Source organism: Fusarium falciforme, chromosome 4 (assembly GCF_026873545.1).
Source record: "Fusarium falciforme chromosome 4, complete sequence".
Taxonomy (NCBI): Eukaryota; Fungi; Ascomycota; class Sordariomycetes; order Hypocreales; family Nectriaceae; genus Fusarium; species Fusarium falciforme.
In genome coordinates this window covers 2,839,301-2,861,619 of record NC_070547.1, presented here as the reverse complement: position 1 = coordinate 2,861,619, position 22,319 = coordinate 2,839,301, and the positions used below count along the sequence as shown (strand labels likewise).

Sequence of the window (22,319 nt, the reverse complement as noted above, 5' to 3'; positions counted from 1 at the left end):
TCGGGGAGGGGGCCCGGGCCGAGACTCAACTGTGTGCTCCGTGTGGGGCCGGCGCTTGCCCGTTTTGGATAATGGATGGAGGAGAAGGATCATGACAAGGTCATGCTCATTCTTACATCGCAATGACACTGATTGAGACGGCAGAAGACCATGAGCGCTTTGGTCGTGCAATAGGGTGAGCAAGAGAGCAAGCGGTGAGACGATGGTTCTGAACAAGCGTCTTGGAGATTGAGTGAATAAAAGAATGGCCAGCCAGATAGGCACTATTAAATGCGGTCAACGGACGAACCAGCTTCGACTCTGATGCTGATACAGTACAGTCAGCTTGGGAACGGTTCCCAGGTGCTCGGGCTTCTGACGTAGCCAAGATGGCTGGCCTCAGTGCCTTAGCTCATGACACCCGGCCCATGAATGGAACCTGGCGGTCCGCGTATTCAACCAGCACAAGGCCCCAGCGCAGCGCAGCGCAGCGAGGGCATGCCGAAGCGAAATTTATTCGAATACGCGTTAAATTCTGGCCTGACAACCGAATTTCCACACCTTCTCCATTTGCGGTGAAAGGGGAGAAACCAACCTTGTCGCGGTCGCTGTTTGCGGCTCTGACCTGACAGGGCAAGGATCTGGAGATTCCGACGGGACACAACCTAACCTCTCACGTCACAGGCGAGAACAATAGAGACAGCCTTTTTTTGACAACGCGGGGGACCACTGACTTGGTGCTGATTGGCTTTTGTCTGTAGCTGTCCAAGCTCACATGGACCTCCAGCCGCCACTGTACAGACCTGAGTACAGTGGGATGGGGGGAGGTACTACTACGTAGAAAGGAGGTATCGGCGCCATTACTTCACTGTTGCCTTCATGACCTCTTCCCGCGGGCGTCTTTGCCTTGGAAGGAAACCTGACGGCGTGGATCAGTGGTACCTACAGTACACCTTCACCTACACCTACACCTACTGCACCTTCCCTTGTCCGGTGCCATGACTGCAGTGTCGTCACCGACGTGGTAGCAGATTGATTTACCGGGCCATCCGCTCCGTCATCCAACATCCAAAAACTAAGATTCCCTGGATGCGTCTTTTCACCTCTTATCTTCCTTTTCAACTTCATCCTCCATTTTCGACATTTGCGCCGTTCAATTCTCTGCCCATTGTCGCTCGCACCATAGTATTTACGCTACAGCATAGGTTATTTCGCAGCGAACTGCTGTTTGTTTCCCCCAACGACATTTCGATCCGTCCATCCATCAAAACGTGCCCCCAACAAAGCTCGAGCTGTATCCACGGGCCGCCCTCCCGCGTGCGTCTGTTGCGTCAGAAGCAGAGACGTTTACAATAACGTGAACGCGTATCTCGTCGTCGTCGCTCATTGTCGCCGCCTGTTTCCTCGCCGATAGTCCCCACCGGCAATCAAACAATCTCTCCTCTACCTCTACCTTACGTAGGCGTACAGGTGGCAGCCTGGAGCCATGGTCATGGGCCTCGTTTCGGTACCTGGTCGTCGAAGGACCGGCAGTAGCAGTGAGTCTGCCTGTCCGCTCTGAACAGTTCATCATGCTTGCGGGCGGGCGCACAAGCTTCAACGCAGGCTTCACAGCCTGGGCGGGAATGGAATACGGGCGAGGCCTCAGAGCTGAGCTCCATCCCCATCTAGCTGGCGGCGTCAGAGCTCCAAGCTCTAAATAAGGACCGCCCCTCCGTTCCCCGGAAGCGCGCCGCTCATCCATCCCACATCCCCACCCCGCCACCTCCGAGTCCTCCGCTTCACCTCGATTCTCTGCCCCTCCCAATTCTGCTGCCCCTGCCCCTCTCCTCCAACTTTTTCGTCAAGAGTCGCCATGTTGACCAACTGGTTCTCGCAACCCGCAGGCACCCGCTCCTCGAACGAAGACACTCGCGGTCTCGACGCCGAGGATGATACCCTCGTCGTGGAGCCTGATCAGGGCAATGGTGAGCGATTCCTAGGTCCCTAGACCGCGCTGGCTCAGCTCTGTGATGCTGCCCAGTCGTGCCCGTCCGTGACCCTGGACTAACGAGCATTAATCCAAAAAGTCCTCTCGCACATCATCTCGCAACTACGGCCTGGAGCCGATCTGAGTCGTGTCGTCCTCCCTACCTTCATTCTCGAACCCCGCAGCATGCTCGAGCGCATCACAAAGTGATTTCCCCATTTTCCAAGCTTTTAAACTCGCCCATTAACGTCTTGGCTGCAGCTTCATGTGCCACCCCGAAATGCTACTCCATATCCCAACCATAGATGATCCTGTCGAGCGTTTCGTATCTGTAGTCAAGTTTTACCTCAGCGGATGGCACATTCGTCCCCCGTGAGTTTTCTCGCATCCCCGGAAATTGACTCGCCAGCTGCTGACGGCTTGTAGCGGCGTCAAGAAGCCTCTAAACCCGATCCTTGGCGAAATCTTCACCTGCTACTGGGACTTTGAGGGCAACAAGCGCGCATACTACATCTCGGAACAAACCTCGCACCATCCTCCCAAGTCGAGTTATTTCTACATGGCCCCTGAGCATCACATTCGAATTGATGGAACCCTCAAACCCCGAAGTCGGTTCCTCGGAAACTCTGCCGCCAGTTTGATGGAAGGAATTGCGTTCTTGAGCCTCCTCAACCGCGGCAAGGATCCGTCAAGGGGAGAGCAATAGTAGGTCAACCTGCGTCTTGACAGTTGTAGAGTTGTTTGGTTGTCCACAAACATAACCTGCGCTGGTGGCAGCAACCCGTTCAATATGTGCGAATATCTCTAACAACTATTCTAGCATCCTGACCCAACCCAACATGTATGCTCGAGGAATCCTGTTCGGCAAGATGAAATACGAGCTCGGAGACCACAGCTTTGTCCGATGTCCTGAGCTTGACCTGGTTGCCGATGTTGATTTCAAGACAAAGGGCTGGGTTGGTGGCACATACAACGCGATCGGAGGTGTAATCAAGAGAGAGAGCACTGGCGAAGTCTTGTTTGAGCTGTCTGGACTGTGGAGCGAAGAGATGTACATCAAGGATATGACAGTGAGTGTGGGCATCGTGGTTAGAGAGGATCTGATTGACTAACACTCGCAGACTGGCCACCGAGAAATGTTTTTCAACGCTATTCGATCAAAGCCCTCACCACCAACTGTACGACCGATTGCGGAGCAAGAAGAGCGAGAGTCACAGCGACTTTGGGAAAAGACAGCCAAGGCCGTCAAGGAGCGAAACCACGAGGTTGCTACAGATGAAAAGACTAAGATCGAGGACCGGCAACGCGAGGAGGCTGCTCAGCGAGCACAGGAAAACGTCGAGTGGCACCCGCGATTATTCAGAAGGGTTCATGGTGGCCCTGGAGGTCTAGAGGAGGGCGAAGAAGACCTGGAATGGGTCATCAACGCAACTATGTAAGTGCTGATGATATCGAGAACGCCAACAATGACTGACAAGTTCCAGTGACCATACCCTGAGCCCAGACAAGCAAGCCGAGCAGATTATGGCCATTTACCCGATTGTCAAAGGCCAGAAGCCAGACCAGCGGCACATGATCCCACCTCACAGCCCTTCTGCGAAGCCCATCAAGACACACGAGACCAAGCCGGTTGAGAACCACATCGACGACAATTTGATTAATTTTGACGATACGCCTGCCCCTGCTCCTGCGCCCGCACCCGCCGCTGCGCCAGTACCTGCGAATCCGGCTCCCGCTAAGCCCGTGACGAAACAGTCCGAGATTCAGACGTTGCTGACTTCGACTGGCAAGCCGGCTGACGGACCCCTGATCGACTTCACCAACGACCTAAAGAAGGAACTACCATCCACGACACAACAATAAAATAAGGGGACGAATTTCGATTATCTCTTAGATGCGGCAAGACGACGGCGACAACTGGCTTTGTTTTTGAAAGAATTGGATTAGGACGGAGGCAGGGGCAGGCTATTATCAACATCGGCGCGAAACAGGATTAGTTATACAGGGATACCATTGTACATATCTCATCATCAGTGGGTTTACAATGAGTAGCAAGGCTTCAACACCAGCCCTCGCTAGAAAGGTGACAGCAAAAATATGCGTGGACTAGCAAACATCCATGAACCCTTGGAGGGAAATTACTATGACCAAACCCAGTCCCATAACGCCGTGACCGTACCACCCTTTCAATGTTTCGTTTCCTCATCGCCATCACATCAGATGGGATGCCATTCGCCACCATCTAGTATCGTCGCCTCGTAGGTTCAGGCGTTGGGGAGCGGCTCACACTCTTCTCGTCGCGACCGCGCTGCTTGAGCCACTTCTTTGTGCTAAGCTGCAGGTCGCGATCTAGCTCCTCGCTAGGGTTTTTGCGGTGGATAAAGTTGCAGAAGCCGCCACGAACGCAACCTTCGCCTGAGTTAAGGCGACAGCAGGCCTCGCGGAAATCGGTTACGGGGCTGAGCTCGCAGTAAATGGGTCGCGCGGCATACCAGCGGCTATTAAGCTCGTCGCAGGCCTTTTGGGCGGATTCCTCGTACTTGAAACGGGCGTAGACATTGCCGATGAGGTCTGTTGGGCGACATGTTAGCATTTGGAAGTGGTATAGATATGGAAATGAGGAAACATACGATCATTGTTGTTGTCGCAGACAACGAGCTCCTCAAGCTCGCCGTACTTGCAAAGCTCGCACCAGATATCCTCGTAGAAGGCGTCAAAGTGGTTCTGGAGCTGGGACTGGTTCATTCGGTTCTTGGGGTCGTATGCCGGGTTCTGGTAAAGGTTGGGCATAAGAATCGTCTGGCTGTATGACGGCTTGACGTGCTTTCGGGAGCAGCGATCACCGTGACGGCACGCGCCGATTTTCTGGACAGGCGCGCAAGTCAGTAACTGCCAAAGACCAGACGCGTAAAAGACTGGGAGACTTACAAAGTAGAATGAGCAGTTGACCTTGTCAAGCTCTGTGCCGAAAATGGAGGCGAGGAAGTTGGCCATGATTGCGAAGACTGTAGAGGAAGAGCCAAGGACGAAGAGGTGTTGATGGTGATGAATTGGAAAGCTTGGGAAGATTTGGGAATGGATGTCGAGCATTGGCATCTAGCCTTACGAAATATGCGCCACAGACCGTTGTGAGGCTGGGTCACGTGTGTGGCTCTAGGAGGTTCTGTGGCTGACAAAGCCACCACTGCCACAGACGTCTGTCTTGGCGCCCGACACGCTAAATGAGCTTCTCCATGAGGGTCTGGGAAGTTGCGAGAACCCGGAATTGCGCTGCCCAATCCCATTGCGTCTCCCTGAAACAAGCCCGCAACTCGAGGCGCCTCCCCTGAAGGCTAAGAGCTTCCCCAGTCCCTTCTTGGCAATTGGTTCATTAAATCCGACAGGGACCTTGAGGTGCTGTAGGGGACGCTGAGGCCAGGCGCTCTCAAAAAGACGTCTCCTAAGTACGTAGTGCTCCCCGAATTGACAACAATCGGCTCGTACAAGCACGAATTCGACCTTGCGGGCGAGAGATACCCCCTTTCCTTCGAGACGGCCGGGCCATGATCACGACACCATAGGCCATACCAACCTGCTCTACCCTCCTCGGTCGTTTTCAGCCTCGTCCTCTTCGCACCTGTGCTATTCTCGACGACCATGGATCAAGCAGATATCCCCGCGCTGCTGGCGCGCCTGGCCAGCGATGAGGACGCCTCACGAAAGATGGCCGTGTTTAAGCTGCAGAATTCCATCAACGATCCCGCATTCGCCGACGTCTTTATATCCTCTGGCGGCCTGGTCGTCCTCCGCCGGCTCATCATGACAGCTGGCGGCAACACGCTCGCATACTCGCTCCAGAGTTTGACACGCCTGCTCGAGGTGGACATGGGGTGGGATATCTTTGAGGGACCGACAGCCAGCGACCTGGTCGAGCGCGTCGTCGAACTCATCGTCACGAACCCGCTCGTCAACATCCTAAGGGGTGCCATGTCCATCCTCGTCGCCCTCGTCAGTCATTCCCAGTCCACCAGCCGAACCGCTGCCGCGAACCGAACACCAGGAACCTTTGGCTTCCGCGCGCTGAAGCCCGCCGTCGCGGTGTACCCGCAGTTCTTTGAACTGGTGATACAGCAGCTGCAGAGCGCAGATCATGCCCTGTGTGCCAACGCTCTGATGCTGATCAACGCACTCATCCGAGACGCCGTGTCGAGCGACAGCACCATGAGTGGCGGCAAGGCCAACGCGGGTTCCGGGGAGGAGTGGGCCAAGTTTATCAAGCGGCTGCAGGACCTGGGTCTAATTAAGGCGGTGTACAAGCTGATGCAGAGCTCAGCGCTTCAGGATCTGGCGCACCCTATGCTGGAGTTCCAGTCGCTAACCAAGGTCCTGCTGAGGAAGTGGCGCGAAGTCGATGTTGATCTAGAGCGGCCAGAGCACCGGCGAGCCCTCAAGGGGCTGCACCTGGCGAGTGCGCCGGAGCGTGTCCCTGTAAACGGGCATTCCCCTGCGCACGACTTACACGAGACATCCACGAGGAAGGGAAGCAGGCGACACAACCCGGAGAAGTGGAGGAGGCTGGGGTTCGAGACGGAGAGCCCTGCGCAAGAGTTTGACATGACGGGGTTTTTGGGTATGATGGACCTGACGGACTATGTGCGCAAGAACGAGGATGGGTTTCAAAAGCTATTACTGGAACAGGCGGGGAAGCCTGCATCTGAACGTTGTCCCGTTGCCAGGGCAAGCTTTGCGGTCACCATGATACTGTACGACCACTTCGATATCGACAAGACGGATCTGGACGACGTCAGGGGGTATCAGTTGTTGGAGGCCAAGGATCACGACAGGCTGTTTAGGCCCCTGTTGCTTCAGTGGTCTCGGCTACATACTGCTGGTTTGCATGCCTTTTTCCGAGTATGGAAAGTCACGGGCGCGGAGCAAGAGGATATCGACAAGGTTGCCGAGCTGGTACGGATCCTAGTCGACCAGGTTGTTGGGGGAGCCACGAGGACCAAGGATGTGATGGAAATGGAGGAAGAGATGCAAGAATATGACATATCGCGACTACGAGATCAGCAGATGGAGCTACTCGAGATGTCATTTGAGGCCACATGGGGTCAACATCTACAGCAGGTGAGGGAGGAACTTAAGCAGGAGGCGCTGCAGTTTGTCAAGGAGCAGAGGATCCGATGCCTCCTCCAGGGGTCATGGTTCTCGAAGCCGACACCCAAGCGAGACAACAACGGGACAGCAAAGCACCGACTATTTACACCTACGCCGTGGCGATATGCGAAACTGTCCCACAACAGGCGATATCTGCATTACGCCGACTTTGAGCAGCAGACGGTGCAGGATCCTAATCTGGATGCTCTCACAGAACGGGTTGATCTCAGCACTATCAGCTCAGTTGTTTCTAACGTATCGGCAAACGAAGACGCCAAGAGCACGACGAGTGGTGTGGCGGGCAAGAACTCGGGGGCAGTCCCCAAGACGACGACCAAGATCACCATCTACAGCTTCATCAACTCGGCGGACGCAGCAAGAGGGGCTGAGGCTAAGGAGCAGCCGATCTTTACGCTATGGCCGTTGAGCCACAGCTTGGCGTCAGAGTGGCTGGACGGACTGCTGATGCTGCTGAACCAAGCACCCATCACGGCAGAGACAAACAAGCTGGTCAACTTGGTGAGCGAGTACGGACTCAAGATCCGGCTGCTGAACGTGAGGATGGACTCGGCGTTTGAGGGTCCGGTACCCGGAGCCGGAGTGATTCCAAGCCGGGAGGGGCTGGACGAGGATTACTTTTTTGAGGTGTGAGATGTGATGTGTACTGTGGGTGTTGGCCGTTTTTTGTTTCTTCCGGTGGCTTTGGTGATTCACATATACCCCATTTTTCGTTGCGCGGCTTTGACCAAAGGCATAGCGAGCATTTGTTTAGTTGGTGGATGGGATGGCCTGGATGAGAGAGGGAGGGCTAAAAGAGGCGGCTCATCAAGGATGGCCGTGATAGACTTGGATTCTTTTTGGCTTTGCCAGTTTGACACTGGAGATTTTACTGTCACGTCGAAAGAAACGGCCAAAAGCACACCCAATGAAATGTACTAATTAACAATTGAGTGCCTATGAATGCCTTGTTGTTTCACATTGCCCATTCCCGGCGTATCCCTTCCTCAGGCAGCAAACTTGAGGCTGAGATAACCTTTGGCCTGGCTTTTGGGCCACAGGAACTGCTATTGGGCATATGTTTTCGCGGTGAAGATGGGTCCAGCAAGCTGCGGCCGAGCGTTGCTTTTGCCGCACACACGGACAACTGGCGGCGGTCAGCAACAAGTCCCGTCCTCCAATGGATCCATCATGCTTCTCCGAGGTTCTATATGTGGCTCATCCGGAGTGGATAGTTCGGCTCTCGCATCTCAGAACTGCCCGGCCAAGCGGTCCGGGGGTGCGGGATCTTGGCCCAGTTCGTTCTGCAATGGGGCTCAAGCATGTGAGACCACCGATGCAAGATGCAGTTTTTGTGTTGTCTCTACCATGTCGAGCTTCTCTATCCGTCGAGATGTGTTTCTCTGCCCGCTCTTTCGTCTCACGGTGCCAAGGACAGAAGGTCCCAAAGATGGGCTCAGTTGTCTACTAGGGGTTGGGGAGTGGGTAATCTTTCGATCAGAGATCAACGTGTTTGTGGGTTGGGCAGCTTAGGAAGCTCTCCGATGGAGCTTGCGAGAAGTGGATCTTGGATCGCGGATCGTGTGTGACGATGAAACGGCGGAGAGAGACGAGAAGCGAAGATGATGCTATCCCGGGCTAGAGAGATTGTAAATTTTTTTTTTGATATTGCTATGGATGTAATTCCTTTGCAAAGAAACATGTCCTCGAATTTGCAGACCAGAAAAACATCATGTTCCCCCTCAGCCATGCCCTGATCAACATGTGGTTTGGCGGTATCCGTCAAAAGCGGTGACGCTCCCCGTCTTCCACTTGGCTCGCTCCAACTGGTGTCGCGTGCATAAGCGTCGCGGGGATGGCTCTTTGCTGGCCTCAGAGTTACAAGCTACCTTACAGTGCAAACAAGTTTACACAGAGAAAATGGTCCTAGAGAGGAGGAGGAGGAGGAGGAGGAGGAGGAGGAGAAAAAAAAAAGTTTCTCCATCCATTCCGTCGGAATTGGGTCGGTGTGCAAAACGGTTGGGCCTCTCTCTTCCATCAGGTTCTTCTCAATGTTTTAAAAGAAAGGCGGAGAGCTCCAATTCTCTTGCTTCCCTCTTTTTTCCCCTTCCTTCTTCCTTCTCCATTGTCAGTCAATGGCAACCCTCCCCTTGAACCTCATCTGTTTGGGTTGAGAGGGGAAGACTATATACGACGACAGAAGAGCCTCCTTCTTCTCCTCTCTCTCTCTGCCAGGGAGAGAGGCTCTGTTACAGGCTCCCCGGGGCTGCCAGCCCGCCCCGGCTGAGGATTACACGTACTCAGTCGGGTATTGAGTGGCAATCTCGTTTCTTCCTCACCTCTCCGCTGGGTCTCCTTCATCATCATCTGGGCACCAAGCCTGATCCATACCTTACCAATTCGTCGACATCACGAAGTCGGTACGTACTCTCCCCCCCCTGTGGAGATCACACATCCAGTGGCTTTCCCGGGCTCCAGCTGGCAGTTGAATCACTGAGCACCCCCTGTAATGGCCCCCTGAAGCTGACAGGAGACGCGTCCCTAGCAAATTACGAGCCGAGTAAAAAAAACCCAAAAAAAGCCAATCTTATCTGAAATCTGTACTCGCCGACAGATTCAACCCCCTACTTCAACAAGCAACATTCCATTGAGTGCTCTGGAACTTGACTCTCTTCTATCAACCAACAAACTCTGTTGTTGTCTGTCTATTCGCAAACGCACGTCTTGGTAAGTTGCACACATCTAGCCCCTTTTGTTCCTGGCGTCAGCGTTGTACCTGGCTAGAATATACTTGCGCCTCATCTCCCTTACCTCCCTCCCCCAGGGGCCAGCTTGTCCTTTATTTTTCTGGCTGCCTGATTCTCAGCATCGCCTTTTTCACTGCGTCTTTACTTGTTTGCTAACTCCCTTCATCCAGCTCGCTAAGCGTCTCCATTCTTTATTCTTGAACGCGCAACCGACCTCGTCATCGTGCCTGATCGATAATTTCGTTGCCTATTCTCCAAGGTCATAAAGTATTCACCTTTCGTGCAACACCAGCACTTGCCAGCTCAACAGCCAACACTTTCCTATCTACGACTCTACATCACACAAATCATTCGCCATGGCTCGCATTCAGATCCCGCTGGACGTCATCACGTCCCGCATCAACTTCGGCGAGCGCTTCCAGGGCCTTCGCTCTGGTCCTCTCAGCGGTCGCTTCTCCAACCTGCGACCTCTGTCCGAGTTCCTCGACGTCAAGCGAGTCTCGAAGCCCGCCAACTTTGCCGAGATGCAGTCGCGCGTCAACTATAACCTGAGCCACTTCTCGAGCAACTATGCTGTCATCTTTGTCATGCTCAGCATCTATGCTCTGCTCAGCAACTGGGTCCTGCTCTTCGACATCATCTTTGTCGTCGCCGGCATGTGGATCATTGGCCGCCTCGACGGCAATGATCTTGAGATTGGCACCTTCCGTGCCAGCACTTCTCAACTCTACACTGGACTCGTCGTCATCGGCGTGCCTCTTGGTCTGTGGGCTTCGCCCTTCTCGACCATGCTCTGGCTAGTTGGCGCATCTGGCGTGACCATCCTTGGTCACGCCGCATTTATGGACAAGCCTATCGATGAGGCTTTTTCCGGGGAGGCGGTCTAGGTGGTCGGCCGCGAGCTCCCGAATTTGCGCCCCAATGGGGAAGACCATCGCGGCGCAGGCGGAGGAGACAAGACGGGGACGCTGCGTCGCACGGGCGCCGAGAGGGAGACGCTCGTGTGGAGGAGTTGGGTTCAGATGAGGATAATGAAACGAATACACAAGGCGTTGGGATTTCTTCGGGGACTGCGGCTGGTTTTGCCAGCGACGCTCTTCGATTCACGGGTGTAGACATGGGCGATCGAGAACGTGGGGTGGTTCGCAGGGGTAATTATGTGGACTCGGAGGAGGATGACGACGAGGATGGCTCGTCGAGCAGCGAGGATGAGGAGTTTGAGGAGTACCTGGCCCAGCTGTCCGTCAGGGATCGCGAGGAGGCATTGGTGCAGTCGGCGATGCGTCGTATCGATCGTGCCAAGGCCAAGGGGAGAACAGATGTCAGTCTCAACAAGGAGGAGATTGCGGCTCTGGAGCGCCATCGCCAGCGCATGGCGGAGGCCGAGAAAAAGAAACGGAGCAAGAAGCGCAGAGATCAACGGGTCGCGGTGCCTCTGACTGAGCTCGATCCAGGCTCACGCAAGAAGAAGTCTCGGCAAGAATCACGGACTCGGCATTCGTCGTCGACTAACAGCAACCACGGCGACCAAGATCACCAAGGCTACCCTCCCATGGGCTACTTTCCGCCCCCATCAACAACTGGCCGACGACGCTCAGGCACTACTACCTCGTCCCAGAGGGCGGCCAGTCGGGCGCGGGATGAACGAAGCAGTCGTCACCCTTCAGACGCGGCTGCTCCCCCTTATGGAGATATCCCGGTACCAGGCATGTCTCCCACTTCAAGTCGGGCTGCCCTTGATGTCTTCCAGTACCAGACGGCCTCTCAGCCGGCAAACCCCATGGCTTCGTCTCGGAGACCTTTCTCGGGAGCTCCACAAACGGGCTATCCTCAGCGAGGTGCCGGGCCCACGGCCTGGGGTCAGTCGGGCTCTCAATCAGGTCTTGGCGATGGTTCAAGCGAAGAAGAAAGCGAGGGTAGCGAGGACGACTCTGAGCGAGGACACCGAGAGGAACAAAGCTCCAGCGATGATGTCGGAAACGGGGCTCAGATCAGGGACGTTCCTCGAGGACGAGGTTCTGCCGTTCCGCTCGAGCCCTCACCTGAAGCAGAGGCCGAGCCTGAGGCCCATCCAGTAAGGAGGAATCCACCTCGTACCTCGACTTCATCCAAGAAAAAGCCTGTCCGCAGTGGTGGTAGTGGAGGTGGACGGCGAAAGAAGTGAAAAGGATACCCTATCGAGAGAGCTCAAGTCTACCCAACACTGATAGACTATCTACTCTAATCCAAATTGTAATCAGTCCCCAAAATTGGAGTTTTAGATGTTCAAATGAAAAGTGACGAAGAATTGCTGGCATGAATCGTGATTAACTGTCTTGTCTGATGAGTGACCAGGGGCATCTTGGACCCTGACTTTCACATGATAGACGTAGGGGTGAAAGTTGCCATTAGAAAGCGCCACCTTTGCTGAGCCACAGCAGCACAGCCACGGGGGTGCGTCCCCTCGGTAGACGTGTACGTAGCAGCTACGTAGGTCATCCGGCCTCGGCATCATCACCCGCCTTTATCCCTGTCGAGCTGGGCAACAAACCGAGCTTCCAGCATCCAAGCTCCAGTGCCGACGAACAGTCCACGACCCCAGTCCAGGCCGTGTTCATCTCCATAGTTAAGGAGCACATTCATCCCTTGATCCAATACCAGCCGAACCAGTGACTCCTTTCCAAAGCTGCATTTATTCCATCATCCGTCGGATACTACACCGAGCATCGATACCGTCATCGCATCGCATCGCATCGCATTCAGCCATGTCGACACCTGCAGGACCATCCGTTTCAAGGAGCGCTAGCCGGCGACTAATAAAGGAACTAGATACATGGAGCACTGAGCAAAAGGATGAGACGGGTATCGAGCGCCTAGGACCTGTCAGCGAGGACAACCTGATGGAGTGGGAGGCCGTCATCAACGGACGGGGTATTGGACATGGCTACGACGGTTAGATTCTACTCCCCCTTTGCGGAAACACATTAGCTAACTCTTTGGCAGAGGGTCGCTGGCTTCTCAGCATCTCGATCCCTACGACATACCCCCTCGCGCCTCCTAAGATGACGTTCGTCACGACCATCGTGCACCCCAACATCGCCCTGCAGAGCGGGGAGATCTGCCTCGACCTGCTCAAGGACGCCTGGACGCCCGCATACAGCGTCCTGGAGTGCGTGCGCGCCGTGCGCATGCTGCTCGGCTGCCCCGAGACCGATAGCCCTCTCAACGTCGACGTCGCGGCCCTCTTGCGCGGCGGGGATGAGCTAGGCACGCGAAAGTTGGTCGAGTTTTGGTGCAAAGACTCGGATGGAAGATACGATGGGCCCTAGGGGACATCTGTATGAATAAGGAAGTTATTCTTGGGTTCGGACATACTCTTCGATGGGTGTGAGTTTTAATATGGAGTTTAGGAACAAGGGCATTCATATCATGACTTGGATGTACAAGATTGGGATATTCAGATATTTCTTTTTTGGATTTCTTACAATGAATGGATAGGATAGGTTGAGCGACAGCGGGCATGACGAACAATCAGACAGATACCAAACAAACACACACGCACACAACTCCCCTCACATGACAGACAGTAGTAAATGTCAAATATCCGTCAAATCAAGGTCTGCCATCGATTCGTGGCCAAAAACTCTTCTAGGATGGTAACAGAACAGTCAAAAAATCACTCGCATAGATGCCCGTCTATCCCCAACCGATCCCATCATTCCACTATTGCTTTCACTCCGCCCCGTGATCTGTGTTTTACAAAAATGCGTAGAAACAATTCGAGTACAAGAGATGCCAGCTAATGCATCTCTCTCTCGCCTCCTCTTCTCACTTCTGCTTCTGGAATTCGAGCCTCACTTTTTGTCATCCTCCTCTCTCATTTTCAAAGGATACACTATAAAAAAAAAACGCCGTGGCCTGAACCCGCCCGATTTGAAACATGAATTGCCCAGCAATGGATGGCTACAGTAGAGCGAATGGGGCGAACCACTCGTCCGGTCTGGTGCAGCATGGCTCGTCGTCTTCTGGCATGACAAGTCGTGAAGAAAAGAAGTTTGCTCAAGGAATTGGTTCATGATTCCCAATGTGGCCTTGCTGCGACGAAATTACTCATTATAGTGGTAAACCTGCCATCTTGTTAGACACGGAATTCAGTGGGTTGATGCTGTATGCTTACCTTGTAGTTGGGGAGACCGTATGGTTGCCAGCCTAATCGCTTCGCCATCTTGGCGAATCCCTCAGTCTCGATGAGGTGGTAAAAGGGGAAAGGGGGGAACATGGCGCCGTCGCGGTGGACGTCCGCCTTGACCAGGAGAGCGGTGCCTCCAACTCCATCGAGAGGAATCACCATCTTCGGGTCTCCTCCATCAGTCGCCAAGTACGCCATCAACATGCGATAAGTCGCCATCTCGGCGTATCCCTCGAGGAGAATCTCATCAGGACCCATCTTCGCGGCGAGTGCAAGCGCAGTCTCGCTGTCCTGCCAGCTGTTGAAGTCGTATGGTCGCTCAGCCATTTGCTTGTGCTCCTCATCGTAATATCGCTGGAAGCAGTTGGGGACAATCAATGGCTTGTCAAAGGCGGCGAGATCCTGGATCAGCGAGGTCGGTGTCTCGACAATGTCAGAGTCCAGCCACAGAACCCAAGAGGTATCCGGTCCAAGGGTGGTGAAGAGCAGAGAGTTCCGGGCCTTGGCCATGACCTCGCGACGGGCCTTTTGGTTTGCCAGCTTATGTCGCTCGCTCTCATCCTGAGAGACAATGGCGGGCTCAAAATCTTGTCGCAGGATAATGATGCTCTTGAACTTGTCCTTTTCACGGCCGTGCTTCTGGGTCTTGTGCACGAACTCCTGCAGGTCAGTTGTGGCCTGGTTACCCTCCTTGGTCTTGGGCAGGATGAAGCCCAGAGTGATGAGCTCGTGCGGGTAGCTCAGCCTCAACAGGTTCTCCCAGTACTCGGGGTAGAAGCGGGCCATAGGGGTGAGAATCAGGACATTCTCTCGGTTCTCGATGGGCGAAGTGGTAATGGTGACATTGTTAAGGTTGTAATGCGCGACGGGTGGTGGCTTGAATGGGACGCCAGATCGCGATTTTGACTTTCGGTACGGAGACGTGGGGGGCGACAGATGATGCTCTGCGGTTACCGACTCGAATCGCTTGGCTGTGACGGACTTGCCCGAGGGCGAGACGAGGAAGACGATGATGAAGATGCAGAGGATGACACCGAGGGCGAGGGTCGAAGGATTCCCCTTCTTGAGGCGGACCGACCCCATGGGGCGAGCCATGAGTGCCGTCTTTCGTCTGGGTTGCTTTGCGCCTAGACAGGCGAAGAGAGAAACAGTGTCGGGGTGAGCGTGCGACAGCACCGGCTATCGCGAGCTGGACGAGGGCATCAAGTTGGAGATTTGGTTCGAGGTGCGCCGCGACGGGGAGAGGACGGCGGAGAAGGAACCAACAAGTATTCGCGCCGAGAAACGATGATTCTTGACAAGGGAGGAATGAGAAAGGAAGAAAAAAGAGGGAAAGATCACGACGGTCAGCCCGAAGAAGGGGTAATATCAGGAATACGAAAAGGTGGTTTCTGGTCAACTAGGGCGCCGGCCTGCCACACGAGTGAGAGCCAGCCAAAGGGATAAGACAGGACAGCTTAGAGTTCCAGATTTGGGGTAGTCCCAGAATAGGCCTAGCGGGAGTTGGGACATGAGCGGATAATTAATCGCCCGCCGAAGATGTGGCTTGGGCATTGGCGTGTCCTTACAGTGCCATGACTTTTATTACTGCTTGTACTTTGAGTATGGGCGTGTCCATCTCAATTGCTTCATAGCTGATTATGCATGGATTTGTAGTTAAAATTTGATATTTGAGTTATCTATGTACTGTAATTTACGACAAGTAATCTACAAACAAAGAATAACACATGCTGCCCCCACATCTGCACGCCGCTCATAACCGCCAAGGCGTGGCTGTGGCTGGTACGTACCTTGGACTCGGCGCAGGTCTGCAGTGGTAGCAGCAGCCAGCTTGGCCGGGCACCGGGCGCCTGCCAGCCGCGTCCGTCCCGTCTCCATGAGAAGTCGCCTTGCGCTCCTCCTTCTTCTCTTCTTCTCACCAACTTTTTTTTTCTACACCACGAGACTCTTTGAAACTCACAAGTCTCCCCAGATATCCTCACAACATGGCTGATAAGATGGACCGTGGCCTTGACGAGATCATCGCCGAAACTGTAAGTCGCTGCACCTGGGTTCTGCCCGTCCACCGCAGTTCCTGCGTCGCGCTGCGCTGTCGGCCACAGCTAACATCGCCACTACCAGCGCAGCAATCGGCCTCGCAACCAACGCGGCCAGGGTCGCCGGCGTGAGCCGCGCCAGGATTACCCTCGCGACGGCGTCAGAAAGGTCAGTTTGTTCCTGCCCCCGCTGTTTCGCCTTCTCCGCCGAAGCCTTACTGACTATGGCTATCCAGGTTGATCTATCCTCCCTCTCATCCTCCAGTGATGCCTCCTCGACCTCTACAACCCTCCTCGCAACTCGTCCTTCGGTGCTCGGAGCTTTTGTCGATTGAACGGCTTTCCACTCTGAGAAATCTATTGCTGACCAGAGCATCCCTCCCACATACAGTCCTTCCGAGACGAATCGCGAAACCTCGACAGGTAACAGCAGTCACACCTCTTATCCCGTCCAGTTGCTGATTGGAGATAGTGAATGGGTCCATGACCGATACGAAGAGAACAGTAATACTACTCAAAACCTTTCTTGACGATTCCCCAGTCTCACCTTTTGCAGACGGTCGCAGAGGACCCGCTCCACGCCGACGCCGCGAGTCTCCTGACCAGTAAGTCAGACGATCAACAAGAACGAGGGTATTCCTAACAATCGAACCTTCAGGGAGTCCAGAGGCTCAAAACTGAGAGTCGACAACATCCACTATGACCTCACCGAGGATGACCTCGATGTAAGCGCATCCATTCACTATGCGATCAGGTAATAGTTGCTCACTATGGTTGCAGGAGCTCTTCCGCAGAATTGGCCCTGTTGTTCGACTTCAATTGCGATATGACCGCGCCGGACGATCTGAGGGAACAGCCTACGTGACCTACGAGCAGAAAGAAGACGCTCAAGAGGCCGTCCGACAGTTTGATGGCGCCAATGCCAACGGTACGCGGGCAATACTTGCTATTCAAGCTCTGACATTTCTAACAAAAGCATATAGGACAACCTATTCGATTGACACTTCTTCCCAGTGGCCCTGCAAGAAACCCCTTCGATACAGCTGTCATGCCCAGTCGCCCCTTGGCAGAGCGCATTTCAGCCCCAGGAGACAGGGCACGATCTCATTCACCACACCGCCGGTACGACGAGGACGAAGCAGCTCGCAAGGGAATTGATAGATATGTTCCTGGGCAAGGAGGTGATCGGAGGAGCCCAATGCCCCGGAGGCGCGGCCAGGGTGGTCGTCGTCCCGGAGCTCGTAGAGAGGGTGGTGGCAGAGAAGGAGGAAGGGATCAGGAGGGAGGCCGTGGTGGGCGAGGTAACCCTCGCACCAAGAAGACGCAGGAAGAATTGGATGCGGAAATGGCGGACTACTTTGGCGGAGGCAACGCGCAAACCACGGAGCCATCCAACGGAACCGAGGCAGCCCCTGCCCAGGCTCAGGCTCAAGCTCCAGCCGCTGCAGTCGACGATATCGACATGATTGAGTAACCGACTCGTCATATTGTTGACGACGTCTGTCGTCTGATCTCGACCCGACTATATACATGACCAGACTGTTTAGCGCATCACAAGCCGAAATCTCCACCTAATCTCACCGTTTCTCAACGATGGACTTTAACTTATTGCCACAGCTCGTATGGCTTATTGCAGATGGATTGGAGCTTCACCTCAACTTCCCTGTGTGTTGCGGCGACTCCAACCGTAGGACAGTTGTCCCTGGATCTGTGAGTCAGATTGTTCCTTTGATACGAACGGCGGCTTACATACCCCAGCGAATGACAGATTGCGGCCCGTAACGAGGCCACTGAAAGACATGTTGACATCGATGCTCATGTTGAGCCTGAGGCTATTCCCGCTCGACCGTCTTTGTTGTTGGGTATTGAGATTTTGGCCGTGCATAGTAGTTTGCTGTTGAATGGTTCTGGTGCCGCGAGTTACGGCTCTGTTGTTTCCTTGGGGTTGCTGTGTGGTTATCCAGTGTGTGGTCTCAGATCGAGTCTGGACAACTGTGAATGGCGAGGAGGGTGATGGATGTTTTACGGCGCGTCCAGTTGAACGTCTTGTCAACTGTCGAGGTGGTAATGATTCCACGCTGTCGTCGGAATCATCCGAGTCTTCTTCCGACGTCGTGTCCTGATCGTCGCTTCTTTCGTCGTCTGATAAATAGACGCTTTCCACATCATCGTCGTCCCCTTCTTGGTCCTCTTCGTCCGATGATTCAACTCTCGTAAGTTTCGGTTTGGGTGTTGGTACTACTGATTCCGCCTCCTCAATCTCGTCCGGTCTCCGTGGGGCAAGAGAAGATATCGGCTCAACCCGTTTCTTTTTTGACTTGGTGTCATTTGCTGGCTCTTGTGGGTTGCTCCGTGAGGAAGTTGCTGGTGCTGGTTGTGGCTGGCGAGAGGGTGCCATGATGTATAATAGATGGTCTTTCTTACATGGGTCTGCTGGTGTGGTGTAGTGATGGTTCAAAGGCGAAGTTTGTATTCAAGACGAGAATCAGGTTCTACTGTGTTTCTAGCTGCTCGCTAACTCGGCTCTGTCCTGTAACCGGCAGGAGAGGACGGGCCTGTCAAGTGTTCGTCATCATGTCATGCCGTTAGAGGCGAATCGGGCGATAGACGTTTCCCCGCGACGGGCAAACAGGGACGGATCCTGGGCGGGTGACGTCGCTCACCACCAGAATGGATGGTCGGCCATGGCTTTCGATTCGCTTGGTGGTTGATGAAGACATTTGTTGACTAAGCCGTCGCGATAACCTGATTTGTGCCAGAAGCCAAGAGTACCTATCTTTGATGGAGACCCCGGCGCATCGAGATGGTGTTTCTGGTGCGTTGAAAGTACTATCCACAGGTGAAGAGCTCCAATTGTCGCCAGTATCCAGTTGCTCAGATCAACACATTTCAGCTACATATTGCGCCATGTTCCGATAAGACTGAGAACAATGTGATACTGATACTTGAGGGTGTATGCGGCTAATTCCCCGCTTGTGAACATCTCTTGACAATAAACTTGGACCTTGCATGAACATGGTGATCACGTTTCCCTGAGACCGACATCATCAACTAAACGACATCGGATGAAACTTTCCGTGTCAATCTGAGATTAATATTCATACGCCAGCGTGAATTGTCATAACAGTATGTCAAGCAAAGACAGCCCTATTGCCCAAATTGGACTGCTGTCCATAGGCGACATGGGTGCTGGCATCGCCAACCTGCTCGTTGCTCACAACTTTGCTGTTGCGACGAATTGCTCAGGTAGAAGGTAGGATATATCTACCACTTGGCAAGAAATAGGGAACTTACAAAAGCCACAGTCAAGATACCATTGATCGCGCCCGGGAAGCCAATGTGGAACTGCTCAAGACCGATGTCGACCTGGTGGAAGAGTGCTCAGTAATACTCTCTGTCGTGCCCCCACGGGATGCCGAGGCTACAGCGCGACGCATCGTGGATGCGCTCTCGCAGTCCAAGAGAAGAGAAGAGCTATACTTTGTCGATCTAAATGCAGTTTCGCCGTCAAGTACGAAAGTAATCGCAGCGCTTCTCGAGAAATCCGAGGTACCCGTCCGCTTCATCGATGGATGCATCCTGGGAGGTCCTCCAAAACGGACATCTTCCACCGATGGCGGATCCAAATCCTCTAGCAACACCAACTATTCCGACTGGATACGCCCAAGTCTTCCCATATCTGGGCCAGAATCTCTCTCAGCCCTGCCTTACGGCGATACTCTTGCTTCAGTGCTAAACATGAACCCCATCTCCCCCGACATCGGCGCCGCGAGCGGACTCAAAATGTGCTTCGCAGCCATGTCCAAAGGCTTCATAGCCATAGCTACTCAGTCATTCACAACCGCCCACAGCCTTGGTGTTGCTGATGTTTTGCGAAACGAGATGGCTAAAGGTCTTCCCACGCACCTCGCTCTCGCCGACAAGGCCGTGCCGAACATGCCGCCCAAGGCATACCGCTGGGTCAGAGAGATGGAAGAGATTGCCCACACCATGGCCGAGGAGGGAGGATGGGGAAAGGAGTTGTTCCAGGGCGCTGCTGGTGTCTACAAGGACATTGCGGAGGATGAGGTGCTTGGAAGCGAGAAGGTTGGGAAGAGGAAGAGGGGGACGACACTAGAGGATGTTGCAGCGGCAGCGGCAGAGGGATTGCAAAAGAAAAGAAGATCAAGTCAGGAGTAGATGGGGTATGTATTCATCAGGGTAGAGTTGGCAGCAGCCTCTAGACATTAGAAGGGGGAGTAATTACACATCTCAAGTATACACGTGTACGCGCACCAAGCCAGAAATACCACGAACCAGCCCTTCAGGTTCTACTCTTGGTCGGCGACAAAGATTCGAGAGTTTGGCACGTTGAGCTTCCAGTCATTGTTGTAGCCCGGCGTCGTCTCGGCGGCAGCGTCCGACGAGGTGACAAAGATTCCGTCGTTTGAGAGTGCGCCAAAGTGATTATCCAAGACGACAGTCTCGGACTCGGTGTCTGTCGACTCGTGGACTCTGCTGGCCGTGCCAAACACTACGCCAGGGGCAGGAGTGCCAGATGCTTCCGTCGCCGAAGTCTCGGTCGACACGAAGAACTGGATCTTGGAACCCACGGGGACAAAGTTGCCACCGTCCATAGCCTGGATGAACCTCTGCATTTCCTCCTCTTCAGAAAGCGCAAAGTGAGTCCGTTGAGGGTCAAGTGACAACAGACCCTTCTTTGCACCCCAGCCACCACCACCGCTCACTGTTCATGTTAGCACTTGGTTTGGGGGTGTTCAAGTAGAAAAGACGTACAGATCTGATATAGTCGGCCCCCTTGCCCGTACAGTCCATGCAGATGACTAGATGTCGAGGCTACCAAGTCTGGAATGTTGAGATTCTCATCAAACGTCGCCTCCGGATCTGGGTCGGCAGATCGAGAGACAGTGCTTCCCACTTGAGCAAACGTAGGGGGCGTGATGACAGCCCAGATGCCCATGGGCGACTGAACCAGGTTGGACTTCCGGCTATGCAATTCGTCGACTGCTGGCTCGAGCTCATTCGAGGCAGGAACTGATTCGTCATCGACATTGACTCGCCTTACAATGTTGCCAAAGCTTTCCGTCACCACACGTGGTTGAGTCAGGGGTACCAGGGGAGCCCAGATGCCGAGGTTCTTGATCGAAGGGAGCTGCTCTCTGAGAGGAAGAGTCACCTGCTGCCAGTGCTTTTCCATCTTCTCCAAGAGCTTCGGAGATTCTTGAGAGAGGTCGTATCGGCTTGCAATAAGAGTCGACGTCTTGTGGTTCTGGAAAGTGGTATTGGTCAAGGGGACAGTGAGGTGGGGGTTGCCGAGGTCGAACGTCAAGGCCGCAACCTTGTTCGCATCCTCCCTTGCCTTTGGAGGAGCTTCACTCCAGAGTTCTGGGAGGATAGAGCTCACAGAGCCGCGGAGGATGGACAAGCCCTGGATGGGCTTGTTCGCCGGAACAGGCGGAGCGACATGGTCAATCACAGCACCAAGAACGTGGAACTGCTCCATCTTTTCAGAGCCCGAGAGAAGCTTTACAAACTCTGCCATGAAGCCATCCTCCTCCAACCATCGAGCATACTCAGGCGTGGCCAGAATAACTGCTGCGTCATGACGGCTAGGGTTGGACAACTTGATTTGTGGCTTCACGCTTTGTAGCAAGGCAGCGAGGTCCTAGAATGAAGTTAGCTTATTTCAGATAGATACTTTTTTCAGAGAAATGACACCTTTCGTTTAGAGCCCAAGTTTACTGTGAAATAATTTGAGCCATGGCCTGTTGAATATGCCCGTCTGGAGCTGGCTGTGATACTACAGAGTGTTCGGCTCGTGTGAGCTTTCAAAGCTAGCCTGAAGGCCATTAAGACATAGACTTTGAGGAAACAGGGGAAAATGGAGCAGGAAGGAACAAATTCAACAGGTTCAAACCAATTAAATCGACAGACAAGATCCCGAAAAACACAGCGTTGGAATACAGTCGTTCAATGTCAAGACGTGGGTGGAAAACATGACCACCAGCACCAGAGCTCCAGCCACATATGCACCGCCACAAACGCCGCACTACGCGGGGTACAACCCACCTTCCGATATTCGTTCTGGATGCCCATGACTCAAATTTACAAACCAAACCGTCTTGAATCGTAGCAACGAGGCTCGACTCTGAGTCATCTTTGCTCTTTTCTCTCTATTTAGGTCAATTCCCGGCGTGCGACAGTGTCTGAAGCCCCAAAACAACGGGCTTCGCTCAGTCATCTCCGGCACGACGTTTAGACGACTCGCGGTGCAAGCACTTCGC

At 53.9% G+C, this 22,319-nt stretch overlaps 10 protein-coding genes and 1 pseudogene across 11 annotated transcripts, besides 1 other annotated feature; 7 read left to right on the top strand and 4 right to left on the bottom strand.

Annotated features, from left to right (window-relative positions):
• Positions 1–1,465: 1,465 nt before the first annotated feature.
• Positions 1,466–3,811, top strand: NCS54_00562200 (Hypothetical protein; the record flags this gene model as incomplete). Its single annotated transcript, XM_053151118.1, has 8 exons — positions 1,466–1,517; positions 1,866–1,946; positions 2,049–2,154; positions 2,210–2,320; positions 2,375–2,653; positions 2,769–3,018; positions 3,070–3,383; positions 3,433–3,811. 8 exons carry the CDS (start codon positions 1,466–1,468, stop codon positions 3,809–3,811), a joined length of 1,572 nt encoding a protein of 523 aa, XP_053007093.1.
• Positions 3,812–4,190: 379 nt separating this feature from the next.
• On the bottom strand, positions 4,191–4,942 carry NCS54_00562100 (Hypothetical protein; the record flags this gene model as incomplete). The annotated part of the gene is made up of 3 exons (XM_053151117.1): positions 4,191–4,519; positions 4,579–4,813; positions 4,877–4,942. 3 exons carry the CDS (start codon positions 4,940–4,942, stop codon positions 4,191–4,193), a joined length of 630 nt encoding a protein of 209 aa, XP_053007092.1.
• A 642-nt stretch (positions 4,943–5,584) lies between these two features.
• On the top strand, positions 5,585–7,738 carry NCS54_00562000 (Hypothetical protein; the record flags this gene model as incomplete). The annotated part of the gene is made up of 1 exon (XM_053151116.1): positions 5,585–7,738. One exon carries the CDS (start codon positions 5,585–5,587, stop codon positions 7,736–7,738), a length of 2,154 nt encoding a protein of 717 aa, XP_053007091.1.
• Positions 7,739–10,187: 2,449 nt separating this feature from the next.
• NCS54_00561900 (PRA1 family protein) lies at positions 10,188–10,718 on the top strand (the record flags this gene model as incomplete). The annotated part of the gene is made up of 1 exon (XM_053151115.1): positions 10,188–10,718. One exon carries the CDS (start codon positions 10,188–10,190, stop codon positions 10,716–10,718), a length of 531 nt encoding a protein of 176 aa, XP_053007090.1.
• A 230-nt stretch (positions 10,719–10,948) lies between these two features.
• On the top strand, positions 10,949–11,995 carry NCS54_00561800 (Hypothetical protein; the record flags this gene model as incomplete). Its single annotated transcript, XM_053151114.1, has 1 exon — positions 10,949–11,995. One exon carries the CDS (start codon positions 10,949–10,951, stop codon positions 11,993–11,995), a length of 1,047 nt encoding a protein of 348 aa, XP_053007089.1.
• Positions 11,996–12,575: 580 nt separating this feature from the next.
• Positions 12,576–13,139, top strand: NCS54_00561700 (Hypothetical protein; the record flags this gene model as incomplete). Its single annotated transcript, XM_053151113.1, has 2 exons — positions 12,576–12,762; positions 12,814–13,139. The coding sequence occupies 2 exons, from the start codon at positions 12,576–12,578 to the stop codon at positions 13,137–13,139; spliced, it is 513 nt and encodes a 170-aa protein (XP_053007088.1).
• A 777-nt stretch (positions 13,140–13,916) lies between these two features.
• Positions 13,917–15,094, bottom strand: NCS54_00561600 (Glycosyltransferase family 62; the record flags this gene model as incomplete). Its single annotated transcript, XM_053151112.1, has 2 exons — positions 13,917–13,937; positions 13,988–15,094. 2 exons carry the CDS (start codon positions 15,092–15,094, stop codon positions 13,917–13,919), a joined length of 1,128 nt encoding a protein of 375 aa, XP_053007087.1.
• An 890-nt stretch (positions 15,095–15,984) lies between these two features.
• On the top strand, positions 15,985–17,509 carry NCS54_00561500 (RRM domain-containing protein; the record flags this gene model as incomplete). Its single annotated transcript, XM_053151111.1, has 8 exons — positions 15,985–16,032; positions 16,121–16,204; positions 16,272–16,361; positions 16,407–16,539; positions 16,592–16,640; positions 16,694–16,760; positions 16,816–16,963; positions 17,019–17,509. 8 exons carry the CDS (start codon positions 15,985–15,987, stop codon positions 17,507–17,509), a joined length of 1,110 nt encoding a protein of 369 aa, XP_053007086.1.
• Positions 17,510–17,689: 180 nt separating this feature from the next.
• On the bottom strand, positions 17,690–18,433 carry NCS54_00561400 (Hypothetical protein; the record flags this gene model as incomplete). The annotated part of the gene is made up of 2 exons (XM_053151110.1): positions 17,690–17,743; positions 17,789–18,433. 2 exons carry the CDS (start codon positions 18,431–18,433, stop codon positions 17,690–17,692), a joined length of 699 nt encoding a protein of 232 aa, XP_053007085.1.
• A 712-nt stretch (positions 18,434–19,145) lies between these two features.
• Positions 19,146–20,214, top strand: NCS54_00561300 (annotated as a pseudogene). The gene is made up of 2 exons: positions 19,146–19,288; positions 19,341–20,214.
• Positions 19,146–20,214: a sequence feature.
• A 131-nt stretch (positions 20,215–20,345) lies between these two features.
• Positions 20,346–21,984, bottom strand: NCS54_00561200 (Hypothetical protein; the record flags this gene model as incomplete). The annotated part of the gene is made up of 3 exons (XM_053151109.1): positions 21,754–21,984; positions 20,812–21,700; positions 20,346–20,761 (listed from the first exon to the last, which is right to left on the bottom strand). Exons 1-3 carry the CDS (start codon positions 21,883–21,885, stop codon positions 20,346–20,348), a joined length of 1,437 nt encoding a protein of 478 aa, XP_053007084.1. The 5' UTR covers positions 21,886–21,984.
• Positions 21,985–22,319: the final 335 nt, after the last annotated feature.